The sequence below is a fragment of the Ipomoea triloba genome, chromosome 6 (assembly GCF_003576645.1).
Source record: "Ipomoea triloba cultivar NCNSP0323 chromosome 6, ASM357664v1".
Classification (NCBI taxonomy): Eukaryota; Viridiplantae; Streptophyta; class Magnoliopsida; order Solanales; family Convolvulaceae; genus Ipomoea; species Ipomoea triloba.
The window spans coordinates 13963156-13980471 of NC_044921.1; the positions used below are offsets into that span (position 1 = coordinate 13963156).

The window sequence follows — 17316 nt, forward strand, 5'->3', positions numbered from 1 at the left end:
TAATACCCAAAATTTGATTTGGAATTTCTATTCAATGTAATTAACTTCCACCAGAATGACAAAAAGCAGCAATTTCACCTCCATTATATGATCACTTGACAAATAAACAATGGAAACACCAATTCAACACTACAATCAAAAAATAAGATTTTTACAAACAAAAATTTTCAACTCTCCCTTCACTTCATTAGCGTGCTAGCACGCGAAGCTGTTTCTATGACTGATGACTGATCAGGTTGAGTGGTTTTCCACTCCCCCTTCTATAATCGTTGATTTAATTTAGTTTCCTTACCCAAAACTGTCCCGCCTCAAGAAACACTATTACATGTACTCAATATCTTCTTCTCTTTGTTCCAAGATTATATTAGCCATGGCAAGTCTATATGCAGTGGACCTCAAATTCCTAACCAGTACATAGATTTCCTTCCTCCGCTTAATGGATGGAACCCTCCATTGATCCTCTCTAAGACAAGCAAGATTGATTGCCTCACAAAGCGCCAGTGCAACAGGTTTTTTGCTGCAGGAAGATGATATCCGAATCAATACAACATAAATGCTTGGCAAGTTGCTATGAAAAACGACAGAAAAATTCCTTTATGAATAACATATTACTGACCTTCCTTGTACAAATCCCGTTGTAACAAAACCAATTGGCAGCCTATAAGAGTCTCTGGATGAAGGGTCGGTAGGGAGTTGACATTCCCATTTTCCATCTTGCTGCACAAAGTATGATCTCACCGAAGATTCAGTTATTTGAAGTTCTCTGTCAGAATTTTCGGATCTGCATTCCACACAAGGTCCACTAAGCTTAAAAATATTCAAATATGTATAAATCCATGAAAAAAATGAGGCACATGGCACATTCTTATAAACAGAGCAAAGATATTTCAAATGCAACTGAAGATCATATATCACACCCATATTCATGGAGTACACTGTTATGTATCAACATATTTCTAGGATCACTTTCAATGTCAATTATCTCACTTAGGGAAATGGAATTGAATTTCATTTTATGTGCCCCTCCGGTTAGTTGAAAACATTTTTACTGGTTAAAGCAAAGAACAATGCAAAATTTAAAATGATTACTAATGAGAGCCATCTAAAAAAAGCCAAAAAGTAATTACCTCTGTGTCCACAACAATATATCATCAACATGAGGTGCACAAACCACTGCTCCTCCTTCAAAAAAACCTTTGCTGTAGGCACGCAACAATACTCTTACGAAACACAATTTTGGTCCATAATTTACACGATAGATGACCTTATCTGAGTGCTCATTCACCATTTTTTCATCTTTAATGAAGTTAGAAATACCCTCCTTCCTATTTGGAAATTTAGGAAACAAAAGCAAATGACTTCCATTGATTTTATCCAAAAACTGACTCAAAATGTAGGATGTCCTTGCTATAAACCCCACAAACGGAATATGACAATGATCATCTGCATCTGGGCTGCATGTTCTACAATCACTGTAATCCACTAAGCTGTTTTTTGTCCTTTCTTTTGTACTGAAGTCTTTACATTGCACTTGATAATTTCTTTCCACAAATGATCTTTTGTCCAGAGCAAGGTGGACACTGTTCCAAGGAGGTAGAATTGGAACTCCAAAGGGTCTCATGGAAGGAGGATTTCTCTCCACCTTTTCATCAGCAGCAGCTGCTTCCATTTTCATAAAACAGGAATATGAATTGCAGTCAGGAAAGTCGGAAGGAAAGTATGGCAACTCAGCCTGCAAAGGGAAAGAGGAATTAAAAAGAATATCAGAAGACCTTGTAAAATCATTGGCAAAGGAAATTGTGTACTTACTTCACATGCAATCCATTGCTTCTCTCTGAGACCAATTGCATGAGCACCATTGGTGATGAGACTAATCCAAAAGACCTTGACCCAACTTAGTGGGAGAAGGATAGACCACCTACGAGAATTTTTAAGGACTATTAGGTATTTGAACAGTTCGAACTTTAAAGAAAAATGATTAACAATCTTTTCAAGTTCTTTGGTAAATTATGATTTAAATCACAATCAAAATCAATCAGCTAAGAACCCAAAAAAGGATCACAAACACCATTTGTAATTTGTTGAGAATTAAATTCACAACTGAGAAATTAGTTGAACAGAAACTTGAAGATAAATATTAAGAGTAACAGCATCCAGCATCATATGAGAACAATTAAAAGTGTGCAAACATGAATGCAAACACTTGCATCAAACTAAAAGATGTGTTGTGCATAATTGCATATTGCATACTGCCTATCATAGTATTAGGCCTTCACCAATAGTTAGAATTTTGGTGTAGTTTCTGAGGAGATTTTGTAAGTGTGATTAGGAAAGAGAAAATGAGGTGGAAGAAAAAAAATAAAAGAAAAATAAAATACAAAACAAATGCTGACTAAAAGAAATAAAAAAAAACATTTATTACGCGCCCAGTGGGCGCGGGAGTTGCGCCTCACGCATGTGAGGCGCAACTCCCATAAATGATGGTGGGGCCCATAAAGCCTGTAAAATCTCCATTCTTGCAGGAGATAAAATTTTAATCTCTCTCATCTTTATCTCTCATCCACTTCATCACTTTTTTCTTAAATTTCGTGTAAAATCCATTGATGGTGAAGGCCTTATACTCGATCACCAATTAAAGGAAATTCACCTTCTGATAGAAGATTTCTGCCCGTAATTTTTTATTAGCAGAAGTGGACATGATCTTGGAAACTGCATATTATTTGGAGTATTTGATGCCCCAGAAATTGGAAACTGCATATTATTTGGAGTATTTGATGCCCCAGAAATTCTATCACCAATCCGGAACAACTCAATTCGCTGATTGTGTCTCTCCATGCAAAGAACACTTTCCTCTACAGGAGGACTTAATTCTTTGTCAACATGCCACAAATCCATGCACTCAGATGAGTCACCTTTGTCAACATGCCACAAATCCATGCACTCAGATGAGTCACAACTTTCTTCAAATTCTAAGCATTGACGTGAAAGTAAATTGCATTCCTCTTTAGGATTTTCCACCAAACCACCATGTCCTTTTATTTCATGTTCTTTATAAGCTTGCATTCCTAGAGCATTTATATCTGGAGCATTAGCAATACCTTCCTTGGTAAAAGCACGAGGATCAAAAACGGTAAGGGAAACAACTCCAAAAGAAGGAATTTGATCTTCCTCAAATATTTTCACGAATTGACTTCCTCTGTCACAGCCAGTGGCAGAACACTTCTTGAGCAGGGAAGATTTTTCTGCACTGCTGCATAGGCAAGGATACCACTCAGCATTTTGATCTAGTCATTTAGCTGAAGTAGAAGTTCAAAGTCAATAATTATCTCACCAGGTAGCAGGATGTAATGTCTTTTTAAGGACCTGAAGTGTCCTAGATCCTATCACTTCTAATTTTGCAACCCGATCATCAAGGGAGATGCAACTAACTGTGCACGTGCTGGCATTCATCTGATGGTTAAGAACAATAGAACTAGTTATCTATACTGCACAAACAAAATAAGCTACCATAAAATATAAATTATCTTAAATATTAGAACAGATAAAAAAAATTACTGGTATACTGATCCAAACTTTTTTTAAGTGACATAGGAATGGAGAATATCAGTTATAACCATTTAAGAAATTGCAATATCTGACGAAGCAATTATTACACATACAAAAACCTAGAGTAATAGTTTAGAAGATAGAGTTCAGTAGCTTACCTGTTGTATACAGGCAGACTGTAAAGCCTCAAACCCTTCTTTATGAGCTGAAGCATGTATGAAAATCCATAGCCGCCGAGAGGAAGCAAAGTCATCAACTCTGTTTTGCCTCTCACATTCATCTACATTAGAGACCTTAACATTGAGCCCATGGACGTTCCGAGGTTGCCACATATAGGTAACAGGGGCGATGGCAGAAGAGAATGATACTCCATAATGATGAAGCTGCAAAAGTACACACAATTATCGATTATCATAAAAAATAATTTCCTGGGGGTAAAATCATGAACATAGGCAACCTACCATAGCATTACNCTTAATTCTTTGTCAACATGCCACAAATCCATGCACTCAGATGAGTCACAACTTTCTTCAAATTCTAAGCATTGACGTGAAAGTAAATTGCATTCCTCTTTAGGATTTTCCACCAAACCACCATGTCCTTTTATTTCATGTTCTTTATAAGCTTGCATTCCTAGAGCATTTATATCTGGAGCATTAGCAATACCTTCCTTGGTAAAAGCACGAGGATCAAAAACGGTAAGGGAAACAACTCCAAAAGAAGGAATTTGATCTTCCTCAAATATTTTCACGAATTGACTTCCTCTGTCACAGCCAGTGGCAGAACACTTCTTGAGCAGGGAAGATTTTTCTGCACTGCTGCATAGGCAAGGATACCACTCAGCATTTTGATCTAGTCATTTAGCTGAAGTAGAAGTTCAAAGTCAATAATTATCTCACCAGGTAGCAGGATGTAATGTCTTTTTAAGGACCTGAAGTGTCCTAGATCCTATCACTTCTAATTTTGCAACCCGATCATCAAGGGAGATGCAACTAACTGTGCACGTGCTGGCATTCATCTGATGGTTAAGAACAATAGAACTAGTTATCTATACTGCACAAACAAAATAAGCTACCATAAAATATAAATTATCTTAAATATTAGAACAGATAAAAAAAATTACTGGTATACTGATCCAAACTTTTTTTAAGTGACATAGGAATGGAGAATATCAGTTATAACCATTTAAGAAATTGCAATATCTGACGAAGCAATTATTACACATACAAAAACCTAGAGTAATAGTTTAGAAGATAGAGTTCAGTAGCTTACCTGTTGTATACAGGCAGACTGTAAAGCCTCAAACCCTTCTTTATGAGCTGAAGCATGTATGAAAATCCATAGCCGCCGAGAGGAAGCAAAGTCATCAACTCTGTTTTGCCTCTCACATTCATCTACATTAGAGACCTTAACATTGAGCCCATGGACGTTCCGAGGTTGCCACATATAGGTAACAGGGGCGATGGCAGAAGAGAATGATACTCCATAATGATGAAGCTGCAAAAGTACACACAATTATCGATTATCATAAAAAATAATTTCCTGGGGGTAAAATCATGAACATAGGCAACCTACCATAGCATTACCACAGATAGCACCTGAGAGTATGTCCTGGGAAGCATTTTCACACTGTGATGGTGAAGGAACAATCATGTTGTCTAGGATTGACATCAACATATCCTGAAAGCATATATAGTATGGTTAATAGACTAGTAATTTCAACAAGTAGAGTAATGTCTGTGAGCAGAGTATCATTATTTGTTTTTCTTTATTTTTCCTTACAAATCGCTGGACCAAGATGATGAATGTATTGCAACATTTTTAAACCTAATATTGATTCTAAAGATTAATTACAGAAACAACCTCCATGAACTACTAAAACCTATTGGTATTACAAAGCATCCTTCAGCAGCACCAAACAAACAACACGACAGGGTAAACTCACACCAATATAAGTAACATAAAAGCAATGGAATGCCTACCTCTGGACCCTCCAACTGTATGGCACTAGAATAGCTTGCATCGTGCACAAGCACACTGTCTTTCAGTTTCTTCAAAAGTGCCCTTGAGCCTCTTCCTCTGCATCATTTATACATATTGAAAATTAATGGAAAAAATGACAACACAGATTTTCTTTCCTTAGACAACTTAAGACACTTCAAAGATAATAATGCAACCTTAGCAACTTAAACTTTTATTAATTTGTCACTCCTGGAACAAATGGCAGTGTCAATAATGATATAACCATATAAGTGGGATATGCTTGGAAAGCTTGCCCAGATATCCTAAGTTAAAGATATTGTGTTCAAGAATGTTACTTTTATCTTTTCTTTATTCAAGTGTTTGCATTGTGGTATACCTGCCTTGTAGACCAAGGGGAAGGTAAAACCCCCAAAGTTTTGCCATTGTGAAACGCTTTGCATGCCATATATGTGTTCTAAGTCTTTTTGTCCCATCTCCTGAAGTCAAAAACCCACTACTGGGATTCATCCTAAGTTCAGTTCTCCTACGAACACGGCGGGGAGCCTCCTTATCATTCTCCAAACTGTCAGTCTTGTCCACATCATTGTTTCCTACCTTCCGCTTCTTTCTATGTCTGTTTTTTGTTACTCGATTGTCATGCCCAGTTGTCCTTCTCCTCTTGCTTCTTTGTGACCGAAAATCATTGTTTAAGCAGTTCTTGATAATTGAGTGAAGACTCTCAAGTTCAGATGCTCGAGATTCAGCAAATTTCTGCACATTAATGGTTCGAGGTGGTGCTACCGCAGTTTGAGGTCTACTTCTATCTGGTGTCATCTTCAGCAAAAAGAAGGAATAAAAAATAAAATTAAAATTAATACTAACAGTAAAAATAACAGTGATAATCTAATCAATCTTTCTTATCCTAGGAAAATTCTATCATTAACAGCACTAAGCTTCTCAATGATGGAACTTATCAATTGCACTTTCTATTTTCATTCACTTCACAAGATCATGTCAAAACCAATGAGATAAACTAACAAAAATGAATATGAATACAACTGGTGGCTCATATATTGCAACAATAAGCACGTAGCATTTCCTATCATCGTTAACAATAAACTCAAACAAATAGTAGCAGCATAAAATTAAACACCATTGACCATTTAGCAACCTTATAGCTACTAGCTTCAGAGCAGTAAAATTGCAGAAACTATAGCAGCAACACCAACAGGTTAGGTAATACAAAGATAGCAAATTAAGACAACGACACATAGGGGTGGAAATAGGCTAGGCCGAGCCGGGCTTTAGAAAATTAGGCCTGGGCTTGCTATGTAAATCTAAAGCCGGCCTAGCCTGACCTGAAGTCTTTTTAAAAACCATAAGTCCATAATACAAAAATGCATAAACAAGATAACATACTAACATCGAACATTGAATATTTGAATATTATAACACTAGCCACACATCAGTAGCATTGGCGTCAAAATTATCACCATATGGAATTCAAGCCTGTTTTTGAGAAAATACCAGGTACAACTCCAATATATATCCACCTTTAGAGACCTGCTAATTTAAGAAGATAAAGTAAATAAAAATAAAACATGGTTAAGTAATGAAACAATTGAAGGAAGTTGTAAGTAATACCGCATAAGCATTAAATCTCAAATGAGAGGGGGATACAGAAAAATTTTCAAATCTTTCATTAAAACTAGGGATGGAAATAGATCTGGCCGAGCAAATTAGACCTGGGCCTGCTATAGAAATCTATGGCCTGAGCCAAGACCAAGACCAGTGCCGCTTTTTGTTATGCTCAAGCCCAAGCCTACGATTGACCTGGCCTGAAGTATTTTTAAAAGTCTTTTTTTTTTTTTTTGAAACCTAGTATTTTTAAAAGTCTATTTAATATGTAGGCCATTAAAAAAGCTTCAAAGTAAGTCCTACGGCTATTTAAGGCCTATAAGTTATAGGCTTTAAGCCTTTTTAAGGCATATGTATTTGTAAAAAAAAATAAATTAAAACCGACCTAATAGAATAATACAAAACTAATATATGAGTATATCACCAGAAATCAGGGGCGGAGCCAGGATGTTTGGGTTGGGGGGGCCAAATTTAGTCGCATTATCAATCATACAATATCGTTATATACACCATACATGATTGTATAGATTACTATTGATAATTATTTTTAATTATACTATGTGCAATAGTATAATATATGAATATATAATTATATGAGTATAATCATTAAGGTTATCAAACATTACTTTCAAATTTTTCACATAACACAAAATATATACAATGGTAAAAAATAAGAAAATTACACTTTTCATCCCTAACTCCCTGAGTTATAGGCCGGGTAACTGTAGAATACGTTTCTAATTGTTGGTTGTGCTCACTTTTCGTCCCTACGACATTAGGGGAGAAATTTGTAATGTTAGTATAGCTTAAGACCGAAGGGTGAGTACAACATATTATTAAAAGGACGAAATTTGTGACACCAATTATAGTTTAGGGACGAAAAGTGAGCACCACCAACTTAAGGACGGAAAATGTAATTTTCTCTAAAAAAATATTTACATTTATTTAAATATGCATCGTCACTCTTTTATCAAATAAAAAGTTGTCAATTGTTTGGTCAACTAATAACTTTTTTATAATAAATTGATATTCGTTCCATTGATTAATTAAATATATATATTTCAAAGTTTAAGGGATGAAGATGAAAATCAATATTTTGAAATAAAGAATCATTATTAATTTTTGTAAATTTCAAAACTAATAATTTAACCTAGCAAATTTACATCCTAAAATTGTAAATAAATAATAAAAACACATAAAAGATTATCAATTAATTAATCAACCAATAAAATTAAAATATACCTAAAAAAGTTAGAGAGTAATGAAGTTAAATTAAATATTTAATGTCTTCCATGGTTAAAATCTTAACAAAAGAAACAAGCTAATTAATAAAGAAAAATTGTTAATTTGATTATTTGACTGATTTATTTTTATTTAATGAATTTAGGCTTTAATATATATGTATTTTAAGTTCATTTGATATCTACATAATAGATTTTTAAAAACAATAGGAGGGGCCAAAAGTATTGTAAAATTTTTATATTATAATAATATATACATATATACCTACTAAAAAATGAGGTGGGGGTGGGGGGGGGCCAAGGCCCCCCTAAGCCAAGGGGTGGCTCCGCCCCTGCCAGAAATCCATTAATCACATTACAAAGTTACAATCAATCAATAACCACAAAACTATACTCATACTTCATACTATAAAACACAAGAATACAAGTTTAATAACCAGAAGTTCATAATACAAAATCCAATAACACAAGTTTAATAACCACAAAATCACACGTCCATAATAATACAACACAAGTTTAATAACCAGAAAACCACAAGTCCATAATACAAAAATCCAAAACATGTTTAATAACCACAAAACCATAAGTCCATAATACAAAAATTCATAAACAAGGTAACATACTAACATCGAACATTGAATATTTGAATATTTTAACACTATAACAGTAAGAATCACGCTACATTTAATATTATAACAGTAAGAACCAACGCCTAATAAACAGTAAGAAACTGAGAACCAACACTTGTGAAGTTATGAATATTATAGCAATTCATAAAAACATAGTAACATCTAAAATTGAATATTTGTATATTATAATAACAACAAGAACCAACGTTTCATCGCAGCCGTAGGCCGGAACCCGCAGCACCAGCCGCAACCGGGTAGCGACCTGCCGACCTGCTACACTGGCTACCTACCCTGTGTTGCTGTATAGTGCCTACCGAACTACACCACTAGGAGAAAATCAAGACATACCTGTCACTGACTCACTGCCGGTGTGTCGCCGCCTTGCCGGTGGTTGTCGTGCCTGCCGCCCGTCGCCAGTCAAGGTCGCTGTTGTCTGTTGACGCTATTCTGATCGCTGAGAGAAGCGGAGAAGCTTAGAATAAGGAGCATTAGGGAATTAGGGCTGGGCAGTCGGTCCTTCCGCCTTGCCGGTGGTTTTCGTCGCTAGTCTCGGACAAGAGTTGCAGGACTCGCAGCCGCAACTTCGCAAGGGATTTAATTACTCCATATTTACCAATTAAAATTTGAGATTTTAGGGGTTACGGTCTGTTAATTCATACTCCTATACATTGTTAGAGTTATATTTTAAATATAAAAATATATTAGGTTTAAAATAATATATATATATATATATATATATAATTTAATATTAACTATAAACTATTATTATAATTAAATACTAGGATTTTATTACTAATAAATTTTTAATAAATTTACAATAATTATAAAATGAACACCACTATCTTGTAAAAAAATCATGATTGTTTTTTAAAAAATAATGAACCTCTGTTTTAAAAATTTTCATTAATTATAAAATTGAATCTGTATTTTTTTACTAAAACTCACAACTATTGATGAACCTTGATGGATGGTTGAGATTATGTCTCACTATTTAATAATCATGTCCATATATATATCTACTATACTAATAAAGAGTCAAAGAAAGTTATATACTATACTAATATCTACTATACTAATAAGAGCAAAAAAAAGTTAGGATTATAATGAGTAGAAAAATGACGATCAAATTATTAAATCAAATTGATGGTTCAAATTGTTTAGATTTATATTTTTTTTTCTTTGAGATTTCCTAATTTATCCTTGATTATATGATTATCCTTTAAATTTTTCGTTAAATATTCTATTTTCCGTTAACATTCGTTAACTTTTAACTTACCCATTAATTTCTATAAATAAGGTATTAGGTTCGAACCTCATTCCAATTAATGCATAATTTCATATGTTAGAGTATATTATTCAAAATTAAGTACCACATACACTGTTTAAAAAAAAAAAAAAAAAAAAAAAAAAAAAAAAAAAAGAAGGTACCACATACACTCTATTACTCTTATTAAATCAAAATAATAAGTTAGTAGTTACAACAAAAAAATAATATACATGCATTTCTTTAATTTATAATTCGATGCCTACAATGCCTTTATTCAAAAAACAAATATTCATTATAAAATTTTTAAAAAGAGATATAATTTCATTAGTTATATTGTCTATATTTTCTACAATGCAAAGATTTTTACCTTCAAATTTATTAATTAATTATATTAACTACATTGTCCATCGTTTTCTTTTTACACTATCTTGTAATTAAATACTACGTATCAAAGTTATAATAAAAAAAATAACGTTATATATTTATTTACCAAGTATTATGTTAATAATATGGAAAAAAAAAGTAAAAAGAATAAACATTTTGAAGTCAATCATATTAATTACTTAGGAAAGATTTGTTAACAAAGAAAGACATCCAATAACCCAATATATTGATTTAAAACTCATTATTAAAAATGTCAATGTAAGGCAATGGAATATTGTGACACACTGACACACTTGATGCATTAAAAAGATACTGAGATTACAACATTGTTGGAATCCATCTTTCAAATTCATAAAAAGAAGAATTTTGAGAAAATAGTTGCCGTTACAGCATTCATTAATCTTGTATGTAAAATACTTATTGTGCATTCTTTAAATATTTAAAACTAATATAAATTTACAATTCATTACATTTTCTACAATCAACCTGTTTGGATTAAAGACAAAATCAACATCGATCTTGACAACAAAAATAATTGGTATATAGGATGTTGCCACTGTTTAAAAATGTTTATGCACAAAGAGACAAACTATTTAACTGCATGCATTGTGATGAAAAGGCAGCAGTGGGTACTCCAAGATTAGTATTAAATCAACAAAAAAAAAAAAAAAAAAAACACACACACACACACATGCACACACAAAATCAAGTACTACATTCGTTCATACTAATTCAAAAAATATGAATTTCAAAATAAACATTTGCAAAATGAATATATGTAGAAACTATTGATGAAACTGGACATATTGCAGCATCAGTATTCAGACTACATGCAAATGTATTGTTGTTACTATCAAGTAAAGAAATTATGAAATTAGAACAAAATGTACTAATCCTTAACATTCTACAAATATAATAAATATTAATATTTTGTTCAATACTTTCTAATGAGAATGTACGACAGACATCTCTCAACACATGAAACATGTAGGGGGAAAACTATCACTGTCAAATATCAATAGGCGATTGCAAAATCAAGAGTTTATAGTACAACTAAGATCTGAGTCATATATATGAACACAACGAGACAAATCCACAACTTCCTACATCATAATCTCATTGTATGCGCTACCCTATATACTACTACAATAACTCAATTACACATGACGCATTATCAAATACCAATAAACACATATATTTCAAAGTTTAGGACTTTATAACCTCTAGATATTAGGTGAGTTTTGATTTAACATTATTTAATGCCAAGATCTTGCTTGAATTTCATTTGAGGAAAACATTTTCTTCTCCGCGTCATCTAAATGAGTAAGAATGTGTCCCCTAGTAGTTTTATTAGCCTTCTCATATTTTATTGAAAATTCTTGAAAGTCTATCTGCTCAGCGGTGGGTTCAATGACAGACTCATAGACAATATTTGAGGTTTCAGTGGGTTGGGATTGAACTGGTGAGTTTTCGACTAGCTGTTTGGGGGGGTCTTGGAAGAGAACAAATTAAAGTCAACATCTATTTGTTCAAAAAAGAGTTGAATAATCCGTTGGGAGCAACTTTTGTAGTTGTTCCCATTCAAAGGTTACAGCCTTGAAAGGTCAGGAATAGTTTTTGTAGATTCGGTATTTGCTATGAAGGTGTGTTCAAAAGAAACGCGTCTAAATTGTTGGTAAAATTACAAGAACACACAAGACTAGAGCAACTGAATGAGGTTACAAGACAAGAAAAACAAAAAAAAAAAAAACCGGAAACTGCATTGCGGATAAGACCACTACCTTAGAAGCCTTTCAAGCTACTGAGCAGGTAAGGTTTACACAACAATTCTCTGTCAACCAATCATCTAGTGTGAGCAGAGATAGACTTGCATTAAATAGAGATGCATAAAAGTGTATGAAGGAATATATTGTGTTGAGATGATATTGAGATGATCATAGATGATCACATAAAGTTTAGTAATGTCAGAACCATATATGATTCGGTTATGATGGAAGAAGATCTGGAGGATCGTAGGAATCGCACAATGGCAACTAATTCCACAACCCCTTGCATGCATTGCTGGAACCCATTTATGATACTCCTCATCATTCTTGGATAGCTAAGCTAGTTTTAGACAGAAAATTAAAGGTGGTGCCAATTTTGCCTCCAACTTCAGTTTGGCAGGGGGAATTTGACAAAATATGGAGCGGCCTCGAGCAACTTCGCTATACATTTACGAATTTATCTTTTTTTCTATATCTACATCTACAGTTATAATAAGCAATCATTATACTAAGAATCTTTCTTCGCAATTTCTGTTTGCTTTTCTTCTGTCATACTGATATCCCCTTGAATCCTTTCTAGGAATGAAAGCATCTGCTGTAAACTTTCCTCGTCTGCCACAGAATAAAAGAGAGAGTGTGAAAAACACGATGTGGTCTATGCAGATTAAGAAAAGGTGGGAAACTAGACGTTACTCCATACTATGTTAAGATCCTTACCAAATCGTGGTATCGTGTGACCTTTAGGGTGATGAATAACCAGGGGATCCACAAATGATTCCACGAGTTCACTTCCATATTCCTTAAGTAAGTCCTCCTTTCCTGCAACATTATAGCCAGTAATAGAAATCTATCCCCATCGATCTTTTAGTTTTATGCAAAGTAACAAAAATACAAGCAATTGCCATTATAAACAAACTTAGCTTGAATCTTGAAACATTTCTCAACTTCAAGTCCTGAAGATTGCATGGAAATTCAGTTTAAAAGAGTCACCTATGAAATGAACAGAGGGGCATTTAATAGGCAATGAGTATGCCTTTTCTGCAATTGCTTGGTTCTTTAGCTTTGCTCCTCCAATTATTATAACATATCTAACCTTGGGCACATTTGCAAGACACACTCCCACCAAAGAAGATCATCATCCCATTTTATTCACAAGCATGGAATTCAAAGAATTATAGAATGGAATGAAATGAAATGTATACCTTCTCTTGTAACCCAGGCAATGCTGCTGACAACACTCCACCCTGATTTCGAATTCAAATTCAACAAGAATTAACACAAGAAAAAGGGGTGGAAGGAGTAGAGAGAAAAGTATTACCTGGGAGAAACCAAGAAGACCATCAAAAGGTCCATATTTTATCATGCAATCTTCAATGTAAGCAAGGCAGTTGTCAAAATTCTGATACTCTGTGAATTCCTGGATTTCAAAAAAAAAAAAAGAAGAGAAATTGGCATCGGAATGGAATTGAAAACATGATGGAGAGAAAAATTAAAAGGACCTTGTTGAACTGGAACCACTCATAATAAGGAGGATCAAAGAAGCCCTCCACATCAGATTTGCCCTGGCAAGGAAACGGTGCATCTACGAACACAAGATCCAATTTTTCCACCACTGATGACGACCATCTCCCGACGACCTGCTTCTTCAGAATCTCGGCGCTGGTTCTGAAGCCATGAAGGCAAAGAAATCTTTGTTTCTTCTCATTCAGACTGCCCATGCTTCACTGTTTTCTTCTTTCGCAGGCACACACAAATTTCCAGGGTTATCAGAGCAAGAAAAATGCAAGTTTTTGAATGCGTAGGCGTTGCCGATGTTTTCAACGGCTTTCGGCTGCCTCACATGCCTCATTCAGCGATCACCTGGATTCTCGACAGGATTTCACTTTCGTCATCGCTTCTTCCGTCATTCCACGTATATATATATATATATATCTACACTTATAATGAGAGTAAATAACACCCTAACTGGAACTAAAAAAAAAATATTGGTGTAATAGTCTGCTATAACATATTACATATTGTACTTTGTGTTCTTCTTGTATTGTAGAACCTCCAATTAAATTCCTAATATATCCTAATATTTTATAATTTTACAAAATTTTTTTCGTTAAATATAACGCAAGTTTAACATTAAATTCTTTAGGCGATTTGTTTCTTTATTACAGTTTTCAAACAAATTGGCAATATTCTATAATACAATTCTGCATAGATTCCTAATTTAAAATTAGAGTATTGAAGTCTTAATAGGATTCTATAATAAAATTTTGTATAGATTTCTAACTAAACCATTATTCAACCCAAAACAACAGTATATAAAGCTCTCTTTTTCTCACTGGTATTCACGCAAAACTAAACCTAACATATTATGCAACAAATAAAGATATTTGTTTTAATTACGTTCATAAATTTTATTTTTCAAATAAAGATATTTCTTTCCGTTACGTTCTTAAATTTTATATTTTAAATAAAGATATTTCTTTCCATTACGTTCTTAAATTTTGTTTTACAAATAAAGATATTTGTTTTAGTTACGTTCTTAAATTTTATTTTTCAAATAAAGATATTTCTTTCCGTTACGTTCTTAAATTTTATTTTTCAAATAAAGATATTTCTTTCCGTTACGTTCTTAAATTTTATTTTTCAAATAAAGATATTTCTTTCCGTTACGTTCTTAAATTTTATATTTTAAATAAAGATATTTCTTTCCGTTACGTTCTTAAATTTTATTTTTCAAATAAAGATATTTCTTTCCGTTACGTTCTTAAATTTTATTTTTCAAATAAAGATATTTCTTTCCGTTACGTTCTTAAATTTTATATTTTAAATAAAGATATTTCTTTCCGTTACGTTCTTAAATTTTGTTTTACAAATAAAGATATTTGTTTTAGTTACATTCTTAAATTTTATTTTTCAAATAAAGATATTTCTTTCCGTTACGTTCTTAAATTTTATTTTTTAAATAAAGATATTTCTTTCCGTTACGTTCTTAAATTTTATTTTTCAAATAAAGATATTTCTTTCCGTTACGTTCTTAATTTTTTTTTTCAAATAAAGATATTTATTTTCGTTACGTTCTTAAATTCTTTGAGCCCCAAATTATAGTGTTTTGTTAGAAGGAAGTGTAATTCCATCCATTTGTTGAATTGGAATTCATGCTCTCCTATGAATTTCAATTCAACATAGCATGGAAAGAAAAAAAGATATAAAAATGACCTTTTTGCCCTTATTATTATTATTATTATTATTATTATTATTATTATTATTATTATTATTATTTTTTAAGGTTCAAATAGGATTCCTAATTTAAAATTAGAATATTAAAATCTTAATAGGATTCTATAATACAATTTTGTATAGATTCCTAACTAAGCCATTATTCTACCCAAAACAACAGAATATAAACCCCTCTCATTCTCATTGGTATTCACCCAAAACTAAACCTAACATATTCTGCAACACGCCATCTACTTGACATTCTATAGGTATGATTGTCAAAATATTATCATGCTAATTCTATTATTTGTATTTGTACTCATAATGATTACATCTTTTTTTTTAATCTGTATAATTGTATGTAATGTTGTGGTTCTCATTATATTCATCTATAATCTACACATTTTAGTTACTCCTAACTCCCTAATATATGGTTTTTGAATTTATGTTATGGTTTCCATTTTATTATTTCATAACATCCTTTATGAACATATTTCGCATGGCAATGATATTAGTCATGACAAATGCAGGAAAGTTAATTGATATTGACACACAAATTGTGGGCTGGAGTTGTACAGTTAGTGTCATTAAGAAAAACGGACCAAAAACCGCTATTGGAACACCTGAGAAAAAGTATATACTCATCGTACTTGAGGATGAAACAGTAAGTAAATAGTAAAAAATTTCTCCTTTTATTATTATTATTATTATTTTATTTTATTTTTATCATTATTACTAATATTATTATTATGAACATCAGTGTAAATGCTATATCTAAATGCAAGGTACTCGGGTTCAATCAATAGTGTTTTATAATGACATTGGAATATATGATATCACTTTACAAACCAACAAATGGTACATCATCTCAAATGTCATTGTCAAACCTGTCCGGACGAACTATAAAGTACTTGATCACAAATACAATTACATATGGATTTTAAATGGTCGAACCGGTGTCCAGACAAGTGACAATGATGACACGCCATTTGCTCCCATGTAAATGATTTTATTTGTTTCTACTTACTTGAGTTGTAATTTAGCTATTTACAATTTCGTTATGTTTTATTAAAATATATAAGCATCGAGACTATTTCTTTAATTTTTATTAATTTAGCATTTTTTTCTCTCATTATTATATGACTACTTTAACCAATTAAGGAACACTAATTTAAAAATACGCATTGGCATTGGTTTAATCGCGCAACGTGCGTGTCATAGCTAGTATTAAAACATAAGTGCTAACTTTTCCCGCTCATTTTAATCCAAAAGTTTTGAAATTAGTCAACATAATATTATATTAAAATTCCTTATCGGAAATTCTAGCCTTCCATATCATTCCTTATTTATGGTTAAAATTAAAAAAATATTCAAAACATGATTCCATACCTTATTATAGACGGAAATTAATGAAATATTTTATTCAATTCCATTCCTGTATGGATTCCTTATTTATGTACATATATTAACAAAATAGTAACACGGAAAGTAATAATTATTAAACAAAATTATAGTTATTATTATACCATGCAATTCAATTATGGTTCAAAATATTTTATTCTTGCGTATTTTGAATATATATATATATATATATATATATATATATATATATATATATATATATATATATATATATATATATATATATATATATATATATATATATATAT

General features: G+C 32.3%; 2 protein-coding genes across 2 annotated transcripts; both read right to left on the minus strand.

Annotated features, from left to right (window-relative positions):
* Nucleotides 1–56: 56 nt before the first annotated feature.
* LOC116022742 lies at nucleotides 57–6955 on the minus strand. Its single transcript, XM_031263596.1, has 13 exons — nucleotides 6932–6955; nucleotides 5906–6342; nucleotides 5529–5625; nucleotides 5122–5226; nucleotides 4819–5043; nucleotides 4446–4564; nucleotides 4069–4364; nucleotides 2786–2912; nucleotides 2648–2743; nucleotides 1810–1918; nucleotides 1128–1732; nucleotides 617–781; nucleotides 57–517 (listed from the first exon to the last, which is right to left on the minus strand). Exons 1-13 carry the CDS (start codon nucleotides 6938–6940, stop codon nucleotides 322–324), a joined length of 2586 nt encoding a protein of 861 aa, XP_031119456.1. The 5' UTR covers nucleotides 6941–6955; the 3' UTR covers nucleotides 57–321.
* A 5986-nt stretch (nucleotides 6956–12941) lies between these two features.
* On the minus strand, nucleotides 12942–14151 carry LOC116023508 (esterase AGAP003155-like). The gene is made up of 6 exons (XM_031264514.1): nucleotides 13933–14151; nucleotides 13752–13850; nucleotides 13637–13677; nucleotides 13424–13554; nucleotides 13151–13252; nucleotides 12942–13045 (listed from the first exon to the last, which is right to left on the minus strand). The coding sequence occupies exons 1-6, from the start codon at nucleotides 14149–14151 to the stop codon at nucleotides 12942–12944; spliced, it is 696 nt and encodes a 231-aa protein (XP_031120374.1).
* Nucleotides 14152–17316: the final 3165 nt, after the last annotated feature.